The following is a 20,654-nucleotide window of genomic DNA, read 5'->3' on the forward strand; positions in this document are numbered from 1 at the left end:
AGAGAGTGCTGGAGGGATTGCAGAGGAGCAGCAGGGGATGCTAGCCACAGACAACAAATGACACACTGTAAGAAGCAGATTATTTGGGGTAGGCAGTTGCACACCTCAAGGAATGACAACACTTACTTGTCACGGAAGTTGCTAAATTAACCTGAGCTCAACCTCTTGGTAGCTGTGACTCCACGCAGACAGGCCTTACTTGGGGCAATGTGTAAAACATTTATGTAGTACCAAAACAGCCATAAAGATAAAAAACGATTTAAAAGGTGAACTCAGTTATAAAGATAGTCAAATTTTATAAACAAAATGTTACCCAAACAACAAAAATCTTATAAGGGGAACCAGATAAATGAATTTTTATAGTTTAAAGTAAAAATAATGCCAAAATGTACTAATCACCAATGATCGTCTATGGAAGCGATAGTCCAGGATCTAGGTGTGATTTCAAGATGACAGTAATGGAGCATGTGTTGTATATTCAAAGTGGGCTTGTCCTGTCAAAGATTTTACCTTGTGACTTTTCATGGAGCTCAAAATGCTCCAGCAAGGCAAGCCTGAAGCTAGCTGTAGCTGAGGAAGGTGCATCAAAATAGGTCACATTTGCTGTAAGGGCCCCAGGACAGCTCCGGAGGTCTTGGGAGTCTCACATTTCAGGGTTTTGGAGCAGTTCCTCAGAATCGCTTTTAAGGCTCCCAGGACCTCAAGGTTAGCACTTAGTGGCCAGGACCCACTTCATTTCAGGACACCAGCAAGATCCAGTCCAGGTCCAGTTGGTACTGGCCGACTGATCAGTTCAGGAAAGAGGCGTCTTGCAGCTTGTTTTGTCCCTGAAGCTAACAGGGGGTAAGCCAACTGACCTTTGGAGTCCACGTCTTCGTCCTGGGTGCAAGAGGAAGTAGGGCCGGTCCTTCATGGCTACTCTCAGGTCACAGGCAGCGGATCCAGTCCTCTTCTAATCGACAGATTCAGACAGTGTTCTGAGGATCATGCAGTAAGTGGCATTTGCTCCCGCTAGTGGATGGGGATGACTCCTGGGCCCTCCCTGGACAATGTGGTAAACGTTCCCAGGGGCAAGCCCACCCACTTTTGCACAAGTTCCTGTTTGCACTATTATAAGCAATACCACACTGCATCTTACTGTCTAACTGTAAGTTTGGGAAATTATTTTCCCCTTTTGCAGAACCTGTGTGCCCAAATAGAGGAGTGTGCCCAGAAATAAGCAGTCCTGTCCTCTGGTCACTCAAAATGAGTTCTGGGGGCAGCTCCCATCCTACTAGGTTTGGTGCCAACATTGCTGGAAAACAGAGTTGCCTTCTCGAGTTCTCACCTTACAGGCTCATTTGCAAGTTTATTTAGATATTTGGTCCATCTTTACCTGTTCTTCCTGCAAAGGGAAGAAAAACACCTCTCCATACCCACCCCATTTCTCTAGAAGCAGTTTTCAGACCTCATTAAGGCCAAGCGCTGACAGACCAGACAATAGGCTAATTCTAATTAGCCCTCTGGAAGTTCAGGCAGGTGAAAGTTAACTTCCTAAAAGTTACTTTTCCTCAATATTTATTTTAAGAAAATCTAAATTTACCATTCGATTTTTAGCAAATATTAAAAGTTGTCCTTGAATGACTTTGGTAGCTGGTTCTTGTCAAAAGTTAGATTAACTTTCATGATCTGGACTGGGGACATTTTGTTAGGATTCAGATACAGCCCTTCCAGTGAAAATAGCTTCTTGAACCTGTTCACAGTAGAAAAATGGCAATTTTAATTGCTCGCATGTTCCACTTCTAAATATTAGACACCCTGCCAAGGTGTATTTGAGGTGACCAATATTTACCAGTAGGATTTCCTGCCTGTCGAAGGTTATTGTGACTAGGTTGATAGCAGGTTTTTAGGCTGCTGTAGTCTGTGGATGGTGCAAAAGTTGGTGCTGTCCCCAGGTGACCTTTAACTTCTCTGACTGGGTACATTTTATACTGGAGACTTATAAGCACATTAAATAAGTCAATTAGGCATAAGCCAATTTAACCATATTTAAAGGGGAGCACAGATACTTTACTCCGGTTTAGCAGCGGTACATGCACAGATTCCTATATCCAGTAAAATTAGTGACCCGAAAAAGGCGTAAAATATGGGATGCCATGCAGAAAAGGAAGATTTTGTAAAAATATTTTGGTCATAGAAAGTACGGGGCTCTGCACTGGCAGAATTTGTGTATTCAAGATGCAGGGTAGTTATAATCAGATAATCATTGAAAGCTGGACAGACTTTTAAAATGGATTGTCCTGAAAAGAAGCCAATGTCATTCTGAGTGAAGATACCCATGCTTGTTTTTTAAGTTGATCACCAGCCATCCTGAGCATTCTTGACTTGCTGTAGCCAGTGCCTGAGCATCCTGGATAAAACATTTTTGCATAGTTTAAATAGGTGGAGACTGAATCCATTTGCCTATTCATCTTCCTAGCATCACTATTTCAGATAACCCTTCAGTTAGTTACTTTTTTTGCCAACATGGAGGGATTGCCAGAGAATAATTATCAGGAACAATGCGGAAGGTGGTCTGATACTGAAATCTCATTCTTGCTCTTGGCACTGTTGAGTTTAAGGCCATTGTGGCCCATCAACTCTTCAACCAAATACAGACCATCCTGATGCTTCAAAATGCCACTGATTTTAACAACAGCTCAAAATTAAGGTTGTTCCGCCTCTGCGTCGTTTTCATGCTGACGTGCCACACTGGAAAGCACCACCCCTCACTTTACTAGGCAGGGCTGCCCTCTATAACATGATGGCGTTCATCTGTTTTCTCTATACCCTACAATACACACCCTATTTGGTTCCATCACACTACTTTCAAGCAATTGAATCCGAGGTATGCGCCTTGCTTTGGAATAATGGTACACCCCGCATAGCTCTAGCTAAGCTTACGAAAAGTTGGTATGAACGAGCTATCTCCCTGCCCACTATTAGAACCTATTACTGGCCTCGCAGTTAGTGGTTCCTAATCATTGGGTGCACCGACCCGTTGCGGACCCGACCTACAGGATGGACAGGCATAACATGCTCTCCGGTAGTTATTCAAGAGCAATCTGTGATGGGGCGAAACATGCACCTAGACACACCTCAACTTCCACCACAATTGCTCTATGCACAAGGTGACAGCCGCCCTCGGGTGGAAAGCCAAAATTACACAAGTCATTCCATTGCTCGAATCATGCCAACTGGGTATGTTGTCAAAACAGCCACGATTCGATAATGGGGACCTGATATGCCTCTCGAGAGTTGGTGACTTATGGGTGGAGGGTAGAGTGCTCCCGTTCAGCGACCTTCAGAGGGACTACCAATTGCAAGGTGGAGAAACTTCGCTACCTCCAAGCCCGTAGTGCTTTACAAAGAGCGATACCATAGGGAACTGACCTGCCGTTCTCCTCGCCCCTAGAAGACAGATTTTTCTTGGAGGTAGTCATCTAATAGTCTATTTCATTGACCATCACAAAATACTTAACACACCTGATATCCAGTCAATCAATCAATCAAAGTACTTGTAGAGCGTGCTACTTACCCGTGAGGGTCCCAAGGCGCTGAAGGGAGGGGTGGCGTCTGCTGCTACAGCTCTAAGAGGCAGGTTTTGAGGAGGCTTCTGAAGATGGATAGGTCTTGGGTCTGCCGTATGGGGGTAGGGAGGGTGTTCCAGGTCTTGGCGGCGAGGTAGGAGAAGGATCTGCTGCCGGAGGTCGTTCGTTGGATACGGGGGACAGCGGCGAGGGCGTGGCTGGCGGAATGGAGCTGGCGGGTGGGGGTGTGGAAGCTGAGTCTGCTGTTCAGGTAAGCTGGTCCGATGTTGAGTGCTTTGTGTGCGTGGGTGAAGAGCTTGAAGGTGCAAAATGGGTAGACGACTTGGGGGACATTAGTGACAAAGACTGCCGGGAGGCCCTGGCTTCTCCCCGTGAGGTGGCGAACCGTTCGAGATTCAAACTCGTCCAACTTAAACTATTACCCAGAGCTTATTACACTAGCTCAGTGCTTGTCAAGATGGGGGTTCTGAGTTCCTAGGCCTGTCCCTGAGGATGTGGTCACACCGGCACTTACCTACACCAATGGTGGGAAGGCCCGATCCTTCAGAAGTACTGGGGAAAGGTCTTATCAGCGTTGTCTCGGAGTTGTCATAAACCCATCGATGTTTCCCCTTGGCTTTGTCTTAACATCTGGGAGTCTACTGACTTGTCAAGAACTGAGAGGTTGTGGGTCTCTCTGGGTTGTATGGTAGCAAAACGCAATATAGCCAGAACATGGAAAAGAGTTGCAAGCCAAGGTTCAGTGACTGGGAATCAGATGAGGATTGGTGCATGCAAGCAGAGAGGGTTATATATGAGAGCAGGGGATGCCCACGCAAATGGACTAAAATCTGGGGTCCTTGTATTGTAAGCAGAGGGTCGATACGCACCACTTTCAGCGATGATCCCCCGATGTCAGCAGATAGCGATGCTTAGTAATGTTTTGATTACGATGTCAACTACGAAACATGTGATTACATTGTGGACCCTGTTTAATGATATGACAGTTGCTGTACCCTTGTAATAAGGTTGCTTGCTGAAATGGTTTGAGACTGCACTACACCTTTTGTTTGTAACGTTTTATTTTGTTCTTGCAAAAAAATAAATGTATAAAAAAAAAAAAAAAGGAAGGTTGTCCATTAATGGTAAATAAGCATTGAGAAGCGATGTGGGCAAGATATAATGAAAAATGCTTTCCTGCGCTAAGTCAATTTCTTATTTTTAGCCAGTGATTATAATTAGGAATACAAATCCAAAATCACTCTGGGATTCTTTACCCCACCATCACACCACCTCTTCCCCCTTTCCCCCAAAAATGAACCTACTCATTTGTTGCCACTGGTGGCTCTGGCTTTCGGCTGGACAGAGGTAGAACTCATGCGGGGACACTTTTCTTATTACTTTGTTGTGAAGTTATGGTAATGTACTCCACCATAAAAATGCCTGCAGAAGTTGAAGAGGTTAACCTGTACACAAAAGGTTGAAGGAGAGACTGTTTGTTAGTGATGGCCCTTATTCAGTCAACCATGTTCTAGACCTGCAGAGAGTACCCTGTGTCTGTCCCTTGTTGCTTTGCCAAGACAATACAATTGAAAGTAGAGAGGTAGCATGTGGGGTTGCAGAAATAATCCATTTATAATGCTGCTGATTTGCAACAGGGTAGCATAATGTAATATCTTGGTTGTTCAATGTTGTATGCTCCAAGTAATTAATTTCTCTTGTACAGTGTGAAGGTGGAAGAGAAACTGAAGGTAGAAGAGAAATTGACTGAGGATCCACTTCTGGCTCCCTTACCAGGCAATGGTGAGAAAAGTCACTCTGTAGTGGTGTTCATAATATAACACTTGAGTGTCCTAATGACAGGGCCTCATTCACAAAGGTACATTTATACGTGTAGACTTAATTGTACATTATCTACTACTGCACCGAGGTGTAAACATGCACGTTTTTGCTATTCACAGTGCAGCTATACACCAGAGTATAGATTTGCATGTCTCTACCTCCTGGTGGAACCTTTTATAACAGTATTTACAGGGTAAAGTTACTGCTAAAGGATTGTAAAGTTACCAATGGGGGGGGGGGGAGATCGGCGCTACCATGCCTGAGGTCTCCCAATGTGAAAGCATAGGGAAAAATATTAATATTTATTATTCTTTGAACAAATATTTAATATTCAATTATATATTTTGATTATGCATCATAAACATAGAACTATTAAAATAAAACTTTACAACAGACATTAAATACAATGTGTATTAAACTATATTTTACTCTATACATTCAATTTAAAAAAAGAGCTTTAAGAGGTCCCCAATGATTAACATTTGAATTCTATTTAATATATATTAAATTTTAAGTTGTGTGGAATTCATTTCAGTAATTTAATTACTAGTTTAAAAGTTTGTTTTAATTAAGTTTCTTTGATTTTTAAAATGAATACTATATAATTTTTAACATTAGGCTAAATTTTATTTGAAATTATTTCTTATGGTGTGTTATTTTAGGTCCCTACCTTCATTATTTTGTATGGGAATGTGTTGCACTACCTGTGAGTTTATTTTCAAAGAACAAGGGAGACCCAAAGGAATATCACTAGGGACCTTGGGCAGTTACGTATTTCAAAAGACAGTGGTCCCTAGTAGTTCAGGGATTAGGCAGAATTGATGGACATACACTCAATAGTCAGTATGACCTTTGTCCAGCAGGACAGGTTTTTATTTTAAGAGATATGGAAAACATAAAAGGATTTTTTACAAGGTGGGTACAACCAGTAACCCACAGGGGACAAGACAAAACAGGGGGGTAAACTTGACGCAACAAAGGCGGTCTGTGCTAGTATCTCAGTGAACAGACAATGGTAAAGTACAAAGCATCATTGTAAACAATTTTCTATTTGTAGGGTACATATGATGCTACTATGTCGACGGCGTTTCGATGCCTACACACAGATACATGGCATCATCTTCAGGACAAAGAATTAATTTGTTTGTCTTGAAAGCATAACAGTTTTTTGGGGCCTATAAGCATACATAGTTATATTGGGGAAACAAAAAAAGGGAGACAAAACATAAACATTGGTCAATAACAAAAAGACGAAAAGACTAGGCATGTATATAAATCTGACCAGTGATCATCTGTGGCATTGTGAACTGTTTGTGGCAGTTATTCATCTTTTAGGAATAGTAATTTTGTGAATTGTAACGTGGTGGCGTGACAGGCTTTTGTTTCCATGCAGCCTATTGTGAATTGTTTATGACAGTGGGGACAACATTTAAAATCCGACGCAGTGACGGAACTGTGGGGGGCGACGCATGAGATTAAAAAACATTCAATGAGCTCAGAGTTGGACCATGCAAAGTTTAAAAACGGGTGGCGAGCGGTGTATGCGGCGAAGTGTTGGTAACCGGCGGTTACGTGTAAAGAGTTTTACATGCGGTTTAGAGGCGAAAGGAGTTTGTGAATTATTGTTTAGCTCTACGTGATCAATTTTAAAAGGAAAGTAGCGCGAGCATACAGATCGTGATTTACCAATATTGTGGTCCACAAAGTAGTCTGTTAAGCAGTACCTATGCTTTTGGAATCAAAGCAAGTAAGGAAATTGAAGGGTTTAGGAGCACAATAGTATCCTGCCAAAAAAGCGGGAAAATAAAAGAGTGAGTATAAACATATTGATGGACCGGTGAGAAGGTGATGAAAAGCTCAAAAAATAAAATAATTACCAAACCAGGGCAAGGGAGCCTCTAAATACGAGACCGGACCAATCGTGTCTCACTAAGAAGGAAGAAAGTAGATTTATATGAGTTATGGTCCTCATGGTGTGTGGAAAAGCCAATTAGAGCATTCTGCAGGTACTTACTTCCTGGTTTGGCTGCTCCTTGTCTATGCAGGATACAAAATGGCGGGAATCGCTGTCGTGCTCGTGCCTGAGGGCTAGATATAGGGGAATGCGTAGCTTGACCTTCTGGCTGGTTTGTCCAGCATATATCATCTTGCAGGGGCAAAAAATGGCATACACCACATTGATGGAGTTACAATTAGTGAAGTGTTTTCTTGAAAACAACCATCAATGATGCATGGGGGTTACCTGCCCTAACGGGTCATGCAAAATGTGGTAGTTGCATAGTGTGTGACTTCACTATTGAGGGAAAAAGATTTACTTTTGGCACTATTTCCTTTGAAAGAAAACACTTCACTAATTGTAACTCCATCAATGTGGTGTATGCCATTGTTTGCCCCTGCAAGATGATATATGTTGGACAAACCAGCCAGAAGGTCAAGCTACGCATCGGACAACACCGTAGTAGGATCCGGTGCCATACTCCAAATGCCCCTCTTGTCGAACATTTCATCACCATGGTAAAACCACCACCCAGAGGAGCGGACGTAACTCAGTTACTGAACAAGGAGGAACTTCACTGGATACTGCGCACCAACAGTATCCATACAGGCCTCAATCGTCTCGAAGATTGGACATCTCTCCTGTGATCAGTCACCCTGTAATACATACCTGACTTCCTCCTAGGTTTCGCGATGTTTCTTAAACAATTCATGTAAATATGTAAATGTTTATTGCACATGGTTTTATATATAACCTCTTCTCCTCACTCCCACACCATTCCAGCATGGCCGCCAGTTTCACTGCGATTAGTCCTTTACCTATCTCTAAACACTCCCACACCTTTCCAGCATGGCCGCCGTACTCACCACGACTAGTCCCTCTTCCATTTCTGAATTCCCCTATATCTAGCCCTCAGGCACGAGCACGACAGCGATTCCCGCCATTTTGTATCCTGCATAGACAAGGAGCAGCCAAACCAGGAAGTAAGTACCTGCAGAATGCTCTAATTGGCTTTTCCACACCCCATGAGGACCATAACTCATATAAATCTACTTTCTTCCTTCTTAGTGAGACACGATTGGTCCGGTCTCGTATTTAGAGGCTCCCTTGCCCTGGTTTGGTAATTATTTTATTTTTTGAGCTTTTCATCACCTTCTCACCGGTCCATCAATATGTTTATACTCACTCTTTTATTTTCCCGCTTTTTTGGCAGGATACTATTGTGCTCCTAAACCCTTCAATTTCCTTACTTGCTTTGATTCCAAAAGCATAGGTACTGCTTAACAGACTACTTTGTGGACCACAATATGGGTAAATCACGATCTGTATGCTCGCGCTACTTTCCTTTTAAAATTGATCACGTAGAGCTAAACGATAATTCACAAACTCCTTTCGCCTCTAAACCGCATGTACAACTCTTTACACGTAACCGCCGGTTACCAACACTTCGCCGCTTACACCGCTCGCCACCCGTTTTTAAACTTTGCATGGTCCAACTCTGAGCTCATTGAATGTTTTTTAATCTCATGCGTCGCCCCCCACAGTTCCGTCACTGCGTCGGATTTTAAATGTTGTCCCGACTGTCATAAACAATTCACAATAGGCTGCATGGAAACAAAAGCCTGTCACGCCACCACGTTACAATTCACAAAATTACTATTCCTAAAAGATGAATAACTGCCACAAACAGTTCACAATGCCACAGATGATCACTGGTCAGATTTATATACATGCCTAGTCTTTTCGTCTTTTTGTTATTGACCAATGTTTATGTTTTGGCTCCCTTTTTTTGTTTCCCCAATATAACTGTATGTATGCTTATAGGCCCCAAAAAACTGTTATGCTTTCAAGACAAACAAATTAATTCTTTGTCCTGAAGATGATGCCATGTATCTGTGTGTAGGCATCGAAACGCCGTCGACATAGTAGCATCATATGTACCCTACAAATAGAAAATTGTTCACAATGATGCTTTGTACTTTACCATTGTCTGTTCACTGAGATACTAGCACAGACCGCCTTTATTGCGTCAAGTTTACCCCCCTGTTTTGTCTTGTCCCCTGTGGGTTACTGGTTGTACCCACCTTGTAAAAAATCCTTTTATGTTTTCCATATCTCTTAAAATAAAAACCTGTCCTGCTGGACAAAGGTCATACTGACTATTGAGTGTATGTCCATCAATTCTGCCTAATCCCTGAACTACTAGGGACCACTGTCTTTTGAAATATGCACTACCTGTGAGTGGCCATCTGTGGTGCTTGACTTACTCCAAGGTTTGGCTGGAGTACATTTACTACTGTTTTGTCACCTTTTGGGCCGTAGTAACTTTAAAAAGGTAGTTTGTGAATAGTGTAGGTTCTGGATAGCAATTACCCACACTTTTTTGGGTATGATGTTGGTAGTAAATTGTCCCTCCCTAAACTTCTTACTCCTCCCATTTTGTACTAAGTATTCGCCATTCTCCAGCCACTCCCCTTTGTCTATTACCACATTTACTGCAAATGCAGAGATTCCCACCACTGTGGCAGAGATTCATGCACAGAAAATAGGAGAGGTGATTGTCTCTGCCCATAGGTTAATGCATACAGTTCTGTAAGATGCAAGTAGTAATACTTCATGTACTACAAAATGCAGTTTGTGAATAGTTTTCACTGCTATGGGGAACAACTACCTTATGTTATCAGAGTGGGTCGAAAAAATGACCTACATTTTTAAATAGATATGTGCACTGCAGCCTTCTAATGCACTGGTAGCTTTGAACTTAGTCAAGTTACATGTTTCTAGCTGTTTGACATAGTCTCCCTGCAACACTTAAACAGAACCCTTACTAAACACTTTTTTTGTACAGACATTTCTATGGGGTATCCTTTGATGCAGATGCAGGCATACATGTATCACAGATTTTTTGCTTTCAGGCCCACTTCCAAGTCCTCACCCAGGCCAGGGAGTCTGGTCCTTGCTGTGTCAGACGGAGGAAGAGTGGAGGAAGGTTACAGATGGCCTCCGGGAGAAAACCTCCCTGAAAGAGCGACAACTGTATAAGCTCTTGAATGAAGACTTCTTGCCTGAGATCTGCAATATGATCGCACAAAAGGTCAGCACACCAGTTATGTATTCTGGTGTTTGTTTCTATTCTGCTTTTCTGTCATCCTTTATAAGCACAGGGTTCTTCTTTGTTTATAAAATGTTTACTATAGCATGAAACATGCTTGGTCTAACAGATGAAATGACTGGTAGTCTTGTAAGACATTCAGGACTGAGAAGAATTGGGGGAGGTTGGCCCCATCATCCTCAGTTTTTGAAGGGTTCTAGGCTGATATGGTTAATTTAGTTTTCAAGGCTACTAATCTAGCACATGAGGATAAGGTTGGCTGTAGTGAATTGTTTCTCCAGGTGCTGTCCACAAGTGATGGCACAAGTGTCTTTGTTGATGGTGTGGTGATTGAGAAATTCATTAAAGATATGAATGTTGAGCTTTAGTCACTGATATAAGATACATTTTTTTAAGTGTATTTTGTAGCATGAAGCTCTGGGATTCACATACGGTGCATATTACGTCATCTAGTTGCCAGAGTTAGAAAATGCTACTTATTTTTGTTAACAACAAACTATTTTTTTTAATGAAGATACTTTTGCTAATGTATTAAACCGTAGTCTTATTTTACACACAAGATTTCTCAATGGGTTGCAGTGGTCGCCATTGAAAGCTCTCTTTGTGTGTAAGACTGCACAGTGTATGGTTCTAACCTAGCCATTTACAAAGCAGCTTGAAAGCATTTTCTTCTGTTACCTTTTTGATTCACTTCAGTTTCTATCTTGCCACATGGTACAGTGAACAATGTGCTGCTCCCTGAAACAGGAACATCCACTGAAAAATCTTTTAAGAGTGAAATCTATATTTGAGGTAGAGTGCTTCTGAGGATGTCACCTATATGACAAAAAAATCAGATTTGTAAATTTGTCTCCTCAGTCTAAATGCAAGTTTGCCAAGTTTCTCCCTTGTTCTTTTACTATTGAAGAAGATTGGCCAGAATGCATCTATCTACTGACATACAAGTACAATTTGGAGTCTCACTAGTTTAGATGACCTTACTGCAGTTAATGGCCTTTAACTCTATTACATCACCTTTTCATTGCAGGAGAAGCGACTTCAGAAACTACAGGCGGAACTCGCCTCCAAGCGGTTGTCTGAACGCCTTTCCTTCCGTCTGGCAAAACAAGAGGTGAGAAAGAGATATAGGGTCAAGCATAGTCTACTACAAAACAATTGATGGACAAACCAATGGTGGGATGTGATTTCAAACTATATAGATGATAGTTAATATCAGGCTTTTTTGGATGCGATTGGTGCCCGTGGGTCTTGCACATTCCCTTTTACAATGTGTAGGAACCATCTAGACGTCAACAATAGCTGTGAATGATTGAGAGAAAAAGGTAACATGGCAAGGCTCTTATAACTGTGTTACAATATATTGTCACTGTCCCAGACGGGGTTTGATGTTCTACTCTGCTTATTTATCAATAAAGCACACGTCATGCTTACATTTCTTATTAATGACAAAGCAATGCTGAGAGAGAGAATAATTTGAAAAGTGACAGTTCATAATGCGTAGCAACTATATAAAGGATATTGGACTCCGAGTGGGTCATCTTTGCTGTCACCTTTCCTACCCCCTGCTGCTCAGCTTCTATCCAAAAGGCTACTGGGGTGTGACTGAGAGAATACCTCTGCATTATGGGGTGAGTAATCTGAGCTACAGTTAATGTTTATCCTTCTTGGGCTTGCTCTGTGATAAGGACACAGTTATCAGGGATGTGGTAGTAGGCCAACCAGCTGTCTCTGATTTTGATGGACTGGACCCTGAAGAACTGCTCAGCCTCGAAGTCTACCTGTATTGAACTAGTAGCAGGATCACAATAAGTAGCTTTAAAAAAAACCTATTGAAGGATTTGGGTGACTCCTTATAAGAAAATGGTGTACCATGACCGTACTCGCTTTGACCTGTCAATGCCACTCTGGGGTATTCAGAATATGCACCCAGTTCTATCTGTACCTCCAACTCCGACATGTGCTTGCACCCTACATACAGTCTTTAGCGGAGTTCTATTACCATTCCTCTTTGGAGGCCAAACTCCTACTTACCAACATCCCAGGCATAAAATGTCTGAAATATACCAAATGTTACTTTGCAATATGCTGGATTGTATAGTGAGGGTTAGAGAGGCTTTGGAGCAGGATTTGGGTCCATTGGATGACGAGGACTGGATTGAGGCGGCGGATGCTCCCAGGGAGGCAGTGATAGCTTTCCAATTTATCCAACACACAATACACTTTGCTTACCTTTCGCGGGCTCGTTTATTGGGTCTGATCACCACAATCGCATGCCTATGGTGCAACGACCCTGTTGGAGACCTACTGCACACATTTTAGAACTGCCTGCCCTCTCTCCCTTCTGGAATAGGGTGCTAGGGACCTTGGAAGGGATTCTAGGATAGAGGGTACCGCAAGATCCCAAATTACTATTGTTCAATTTTACAGAGGACACAGACGGAAGGGGGGGTAGCTAGCAGACCAAGATGGCAGTCGCATAGTCTGAACTCTCCCGGACCCAGGAATCCAAATCCTGTTCACATCCCCGCAGACATGCTGCATCGAGCCACTGGTGTCCCCTGGAGCGCTGCCCGGGGGCTAGTGCGATGACTGGTGTGGGCCCGGTGCTGGTGAGGGTCTATGCTGCAGACTCTACTGCTGCTTGGAGGTATCGGCGTGGTGGCTGAAGCAGAGCTACCTGGAGGTCTGGGGCTCCGCTGTGATGGAGGAAACTGAGACGAGGGGAAAATGCCAGAACCCAGTCGGGGACATCTTCCCTGCCAGCGGACCGCCAATGGGAAGTGCAGCGGACTGAGGGTGACCCTAAACTGTGCAGGCTGGTGAGAACCCACTCTCCCAGCTCTGCTGCGGCCTGTTTGAATCTTGATGAGGTGGACCTTTGCTGTGAGATCCAAGGGCCTGTACGCCACAGCTGGAACACTGTGGAAGAGCACAGGCTGGATCGAGGATCCTCCATCCCCTCACCATACCTGCTGCACTGCTGGTTGCTGTGGTGGACTTTTGTGAACTGTGCCCTGGCGGTGTCTGGCCTGGAGTGGCGTGGTCTTGCTGCCTGTGGCCTGGCCTGGGCGGTGCTGGGCCCAGTAACACCATTGCTATAAGTTCGAGAGGGCGGTGCCTCTGCTGAGATCTGCTGATTTCCCTACCAAACACTAAAGGGTGGAGTGCTGTGCGGAGCCCGGGAGATCCGGACTGCCAGTGAAGTCCGCAACTGATTTCTGTCATGGTGGGGTTTTCCAGCAGCGGGCTATATAGGGTGTGGTGCTGCCTGAGTGCTTGCGGTGCCCCTTGCGTCAGCTGCACATGCCACTCATCACGTGGGAGGACACAGATGCTTCCTTCGGCTGCACTGTGAGGATTGTGCAGGAAGTTGAGCTCATCATGGTTGCGGATCTGTGCCAGTGTGAAGATGCTTGCCATTTGAGGAGAGCTCTGTCACGAGAGAGCATCAGAAACCTCAGTCAATCACCCAGAAGCAGGACAAACATATTGTGAGTACCTACAGGATCCACTGCCCCTGACCCCCCCCCCCCCCCCCCCCTCTCAGCCCGCTCCCGGGAACGCCTGAGGTTATTGTTTTTGTAGACAACACCCACTGTGCCTGTAGAACGGTTGTCCATGTTATTACTTGTACAACAGCTGTACGACTACTATCCAGTTTCATACTCCAATTCATTTAAAAGCTGCTACCAGACCCTACTCACTACAATCCACCCTTTGGATCCATAGGGCACACCTGGTAGGCTGGACAGCAGCAGGGTGCTGAACACTCTTTCTCCCACCGTTGTGCTCAGCCTCAGTGTCCATCAACTGCTGTCCCAACGAGGTTGCCGCCTAGGTATCTGTTATGGGGAACACTAAAGCCAAGTCACCTCTGGCTCGAATGTGTTCTCACTCCTCACCATCAGATAGCTCACCAACTCATCCTTTGTCCGAGAGCAATGCTTCCGCAGCCTCCTCTATGGACAAATTAGATGTTGTTGTACAAGAGATCTGGGAGCCTAGAGCGGCAAGAGCACAACAGTTGGGAATGATCACTCAGACCTTAACCTGCTGAAGAATGACCACCGCAAGGTAGCGGACTGAGTCAAGGCCAACAAATTGGTATTGGAGACACTAGCTCTGTGCTTGAAGGAACACACTGCCCAGCTGTTACAGCTGTGTCAACCGGTGGAGCATAACCAGGCCCGCAAGGAAGATGTTGAAGGGGGATTCCGACAAAATAATCTGCGCATTGTGTCATTTTCCGAAAGAGCGGAGGGTCCCCCGCACCACAATATATCGAGGACTGGCTTAGAACTGAGGTGGCCCCTACTAGACTTTCTGAACTGCTCATTGTAGGGAGGGCACACCAGGTCCCCTCCATTAAGCATATTCCTGGTGCAAATGCATGCTCTATTATTGCTAAAATACTCAACTTCAGAAACCGTGTTGTGCTTCTACAAGCGGCCTGCGACAATGATGCAAAAGTCACTGTATTTCCGATCTATACTATGGTTGTACATCTCAAAAGTTCCTCATTCCAGGGCATAAAAACCCACGTGTGATTTGCTGGCCTCACCTAGGCTCTTCTTTTCCCAGACAAATTTAAAATACTCCATTGTCAACTTTCCCATTTCTTTGATACTCCAGAGAGTGCTTTAGACTGGTTGGAGCAGCAATTTCCAGATTCTACAAGATGAGACCTTCGTGGGGCAGCGCCACCGAGAATGCAGTGTGCCCCCTGTAGATGTAATTGCATCACACTACCTACTCTACATTCTTACAAGGGGCAGCAGTGTGGATACGAGCAGGGGTCCCATTCGCATTGTCCGAATCCAAGATTGATACTCAGGGCTGCTATGTCCATCTTAGGGGCTCACTTTATGGGGAACAGACAGTCCTGGGATGTATATATGCACCCAACTCAGACCAAGGTGAATTCCTGGCCCGCTTATCGACCGAGTTAGCGAGTTGGTCTTAATACCCCTGGCTCCTGGGAAGGAATTTCAATGCTGTACTAAATACCAACTTGGACCGCTCACATCCTCCCCTCCCAGGCATGGCTATAATACATCAAGCCAAGGAATTGCGTCACTGGGTGAACTGGTGGGATCTGGCAGATATATGGTGGAACCGCAATATTGGTCTGTGCAAATACTCCTTTTATTCATGTCCCCATGGCCTGCACTCCCGTTTGGATAGATTCCTCTGCACACACAGGTTACTCTCCTCTGTGACTCTTACTACGTATCTTGGTAAAACCATATCTGACCATAACCCTCTTGAAGTTACATTTATTTGGGTACGAGTCCCTTCTCCCTTCTCCCATACCTACATGGTGCTTATAACCGCAACTACTGTAAGACTCCGTGTTTAGGGACACATTAGCTACAACCATCACTACGTACTTCTCCGAGAATACTGCCACAGCTTCCTCATATTTGATAGAGTGGGAAGCCTTTAAGGTGGTAGTCCGCATAACCTTGCTGGGGGCAGTGGTGGGAGCTAGGCGGGAGGTCACTAGAGACATTGCGGAGCTCGAGGGCAAACTGGGTCCTTTGGAGGTGGCAGCCCATGAAAGTGCAGCAAATGCAATGGAGTTGAGAGGCAAGGATTTTATATGATGAACTTCTAGAACGTCTGCGATTAATAGATCAGAGTGCCTATATACAACTACACACTAAGAAACGGACAGGTCAGGCACCGTTTAGGCCTGATTAATTAACCCATCACCTTCCCTCACACCTATTTTATCCCTTGCCACACCCACACAAGGATTACGCAGGTAGAGGTTAAGGTTAATGGGCCCCCTCCCGACCCCCCCCCCCCCCCCGCCCCAGAGGCACTAGATAACTTTCTGTTTAGCGCTAGCTGACTTTCTCTTTAGCCCATCCCTGCCAAATATTCTAGGGGTCGGGGGGGGTGAGAGGTGCTGCGCTGCGCTGGGGCTCCGCTGAAGGGGAGGCACTTCAGCACGAAGAATATAGGAGCCTCAGCAAGAAGCCAATTTCGTTGGATTGGTGTAGGAAAGTGGCTCTATATATACTGGACCAAAGTAAGGTACAGTGTGTATAGAGTCTCCAGTCCCCAGAGGTTTGGCAGAGGCTAAAGTTAGATATCACCTTACTCTCTAAAGTGGTAGCTTGGTCGAGCAGTAAGGCAGTATCAGAGGACAGTGTAAAGCATTTGTGGTACATACTCAGTCAGCAAATGATCTCACACACTCAAGAACTGAACTCTAGGCCAATGATTTTGTATAAAAAGATATAGTTTTATTTTAGAACCAACAAGGTATCAAAATATACTTTCTCTGGGTGAGTTACTTTAGTTAAATACTTTTCAAATAGGCAATAGACTTTTTGAATGCAATAGTTAGTTTGTTGCAATAGGCAACACAATTTCAAACACAATGCAACAATGAACTCAATGGGAATTTCTGGTTAAATGCAATTAGTTACTTTGTAGATTACTTTTCTAACCACAGGACTGGATCCTAGATTCAGTCCCGGGACATGAGCTGTAAACAGTTAAGTTTGAATTTATTTGAATTTAAAAACATTTATTTAGCGCGCTTTTACCAAGCGGTTTCATGGCGCTTTTCAGATCACGACCAACGTCAGTGGCAGGGGGAGGTTAGGCAGCAAAAGCATGGGAAAAAAGAAAGGTTTTAAGGTTCTTCCAGAACTCTGTGTAGGAAGGTGAAGTGCGAAGTCCCACAGGAAGGGAGTTCCAGAAGGCTGGGGCGAGGACAGCAAATTTTGCTCCACCAGCCTTCTTTCTGAAACGTGGAGTGGCCAGGAGTGCCATGTGGGTGGAACGGAGTTCTCTACCCGGCATGTAGGGCTTGATGGCAGAGCATATAAACTCAGGGGCGGTGCCCATTCTGGCCTGAAAGGTGAGGCAGCCAAGTTTGAATAAGGCTCGCTCTCTCACAGGCAACCAGTGTAGTGCCTGCAATAGGGGGGTGGCACGGTGATATTTAGGCAGGCCATGAATCAGGCGAGCAGCCTGATTCTGCACTAGTTGCAGACAGTGAATGGCATAAGCCGGCGCGCCATTGTAGATTATGTTGCCATAATCAAGGCGTGAGAGCACCATTGCCATCACGATGATTTTTAGAGCCAGGAGGGAAAAAAAGCGGGAGATCTTCCTGATTGTCCTAAGGGAAAAAAAACAAGAAGACACAACAGAACTAACCTGAGTGGACAAAGTTGGGAGTGAAGAAAAATACCAAGGGTTTTAACTTTGGGAACAGGGAGTGGGGGGACACCAAGTGATGGGGGCCAATGGGACGGAGACCAGGGACTGCAACCACCTCCGGTCAAGACCAGCTCTGTCTTGTCCGGGTTGAGTTTGAGGTGGTTGCAGTTCATCCAGTCCTGAATGAACTACATAACGGTTTGGACATTCTGGGCGGATGAAGAAGAATGGGAGAGGTTAAAGATTAGCTGGAGGTCGTCGGCGTAATTAAACACCGTGACCTCGAGCTGCTGCAACATAAAAATGAGGGGGTAGATGTATAAATTAAATAAAAGAGGGGAAAGTGAAGAGCCCTGGGGAACACCACACACTACCTTGCGGGAGGCGGCAGTGAAACCAGCAAGATGGACCGCCTGAGCCATCTCGCTCAGGAAGGACTTGAGCCATGAGAAGGCTAGGCCCTCTATGCCCGCCGCCCTGACACGGGTGAGAAGGATGGAGTGGTCCACCGTGTCAAAAGCGGCGGACAGATCTAAAAGGATGAGGGCTTGCGGGAGGTTGGTGTCGATGCCTTCACGTAGGCCGTCCATCACTGAGATCACCACCTTCTCCGTGGAGTGGAGGGGCCGAAAGCCCGCCTGGCAAGGGGAGAGGCAGTGATTGGTCTCCACGTGGGTGCTCAGGGTGCTGGTAACATGGGTTTCTAAAACCTTACCCAGATACAGCAGGAGAGAGATGGGGCAATAGTTGGAAGGGGATAATGGGTCGGCGCCAGCCTTTTTTAAGATAGGGATGACGACCGCAGATTAAGTAAAAGCGTTTTGGTTACAGTAGTGATTTTTAAGGAATATTATTGTATTTTAAAAGTTGACAAACTTTTTTAGTTGAAATTACCAATGTTATCCTATGGAAGGAAATTCAGTTCGCAGGTAAAGTATGTTCACGTTACTTTTGTAATCCAGTGCTGGACTCCTAGGTTCAGCACTGGGAGATCTATCTAAAACAGGCAAATAATTAAGTTTTAATCGTTGGCATGATTTTTAGAGAATATTTGTAAATTTCAAAACTTGACACAAACTTTTTCAGCAAAAAGCAAGCAATGATATCCTTTGGAAGGAAATTCAAGTTACTGGTAAGTACGGTTTGAATTACTTTTTAGGATCAGTACTGGGCTCAAAGATGCAGCACTGAGGTCTCTCCTGATAACAGGTGAGTAAATCTGGATTCGTAGTTCGGCTGATTTTAGATGAATGTTTGTAAGTTTCAAAAATTGTAACTTAGAAACTTTTTCAGCAAAAAGCAGGTAATGATATCCTATTGAAGGAAATGCAAGTTACTGGTAAGTACGGTTAGGATTACTTTTCAGAGTCAGTACTGGGCTCAAAGATGCAGCACGGAGGTCTCTCTTGATAGCAGGTGAGTAAATCGGAATTCGTAGTTTGGCTGATTTTAAATGAATATTTTAAAGTTCCAAAACTCCACACTTGTAAGAATTTCCAAGTGAAACCAGTCAATGTTAGCCTATGGCAGAAAAGTGAGTTATCGGCTTTTAGGTAAGTACTCGACTGTCAGAGTTAAGTTTCTGGGCATAGACTCAGGGGTCTCCCAGGGTCAGGTAGGTACAGTTGGTACACCCTCAGTGGCACAGGGGCAGCCAGGTGCAGAGGTAGTTAGGCCCAATGTTATCCGATGAGAGGAAGGGGGCCTTCGGTTGGTGGCTGCTGGCTAGCAGGCCACGCGGCTGTGGAAGCTGGACTCCTGGTCACTTGCTCAGAGCAAATGGGGGAAGTAGGATAGGACAAAGGTTGCACTGCCAGGAGCACTCAAGCGGCTGGGTGCAGGGTGCTTTTGAGACCTAGGGCGCTCAATGTTATTCAATAAAGATCTTGAAAAGGGAACAAAGGCTGCAGGCTCGGGGACTGTGGATCTTCTGGAGCGACCAACACTTTGAGGGGTAAGTTGGGATCTTGGAGGGTAGGTAGGCACCCCGGAGTTGGGCACAGAAGGCCGGGGAGCGCCGGGTGCAGGGGTGTCTTTGGACGTCGGGAAATCTTACCCTCTGCTGGTCACGGTTGGAGGGGTCCCTGGTTCATAGTCTGCAGGTGTTTTGGTCGTTGAGGAGGGTCCTTGGGCACTGGATTCCTGGTCAGAATCCCCAGGGGGACATCCTCAGGGTCTTTGTCCACTCGGGCACAGGCCAGGCCGGCGGGTGCAGAGTGGGCTGGATTCACATTTCCTGGCTGGCACCAGGGGTATTGGTGTTTGAGCAGATCCGCTGCTCATGGGAGTCCCAGTCTCTAAGAGGGTCAAGGCAGGCAGGTCATTTTGGGTTCTGGAGGTTGCTGTCCGCAGGAGACTCCAGGATTTAGCAGGAGCAGGTTCAAGGATCAACAGGCCTGTAGGGCTGGGGTCAAGTCAGTTGGTGTCGTCCTCTTGTTAGCAGCTGCACGGCAGGTCTTCTTCTTGGTCTTCTTTCTTGTTTCAAAATCGGGATCTGAGGAAGGCAGGTTCAGGGTGCCCCTAAGTACTACATTTAGGGGCGTTACAGGTAGGGGAAGTGCAGCGACCAATGGGTTCCTGTCCTGGGGTGAGTACACCCCCTATCATGCTCCTCTCCTGTGTGAGGGGGCAGGAGCCTGTCTCTGATTGTGCAGGGCTCCCCATCCTCAAGATGGCCGTAGCCCGGAGGTGTGCTTCACCTTGCCTCTCCCAACTGAGGGGTGGAGTTGGCACAGGCTGGCACACCCCCTTGCCTCACGTAGGGTTTCCCGCCAGTCTTCCCGCCAGAGTGAGGGTCAGAACTGGTGGGGGCCAGTTGCGGAGTACAGCAAGTGGTCTGGAGAAGAGCACAAAGGTGGTTTGCCTTTGAAGCTACCCCCTGCCTATCCTGGGGAAGGAGACCTAGCACCTGGCTCAGGATGTGCATTGTTGCAGGCCCAGGAGAGCGGGGGCTCTCCACCCAGGGGTCCAGCAA

The 20,654-nt window shown here is 45.4% G+C and overlaps 1 protein-coding gene across 1 annotated transcript in view; it reads left to right on the top strand.

Annotated features, from left to right (window-relative positions):
• CECR2 (CECR2 histone acetyl-lysine reader) overlaps window positions 1–20,654 on the top strand; it is a 453,428-nt gene that overhangs the window by 308,188 nt on the left and 124,586 nt on the right. Inside the window, exons 6-8 of the mRNA XM_086952894.1 lie at window positions 5,275–5,351; window positions 10,302–10,480; window positions 11,526–11,609. Coding sequence (XP_086809020.1) covers window positions 5,275–5,351; window positions 10,302–10,480; window positions 11,526–11,609 — 340 coding nt within the window. The remainder of the gene's footprint in view (window positions 1–5,274; window positions 5,352–10,301; window positions 10,481–11,525; window positions 11,610–20,654) is intronic.

Source organism: Lissotriton vulgaris, chromosome 1_2 (assembly GCF_964263255.1).
Source record: "Lissotriton vulgaris chromosome 1_2, aLisVul1.2, whole genome shotgun sequence".
Lineage (NCBI taxonomy): Eukaryota > Metazoa > Chordata > Amphibia > Caudata > Salamandridae > Lissotriton > Lissotriton vulgaris.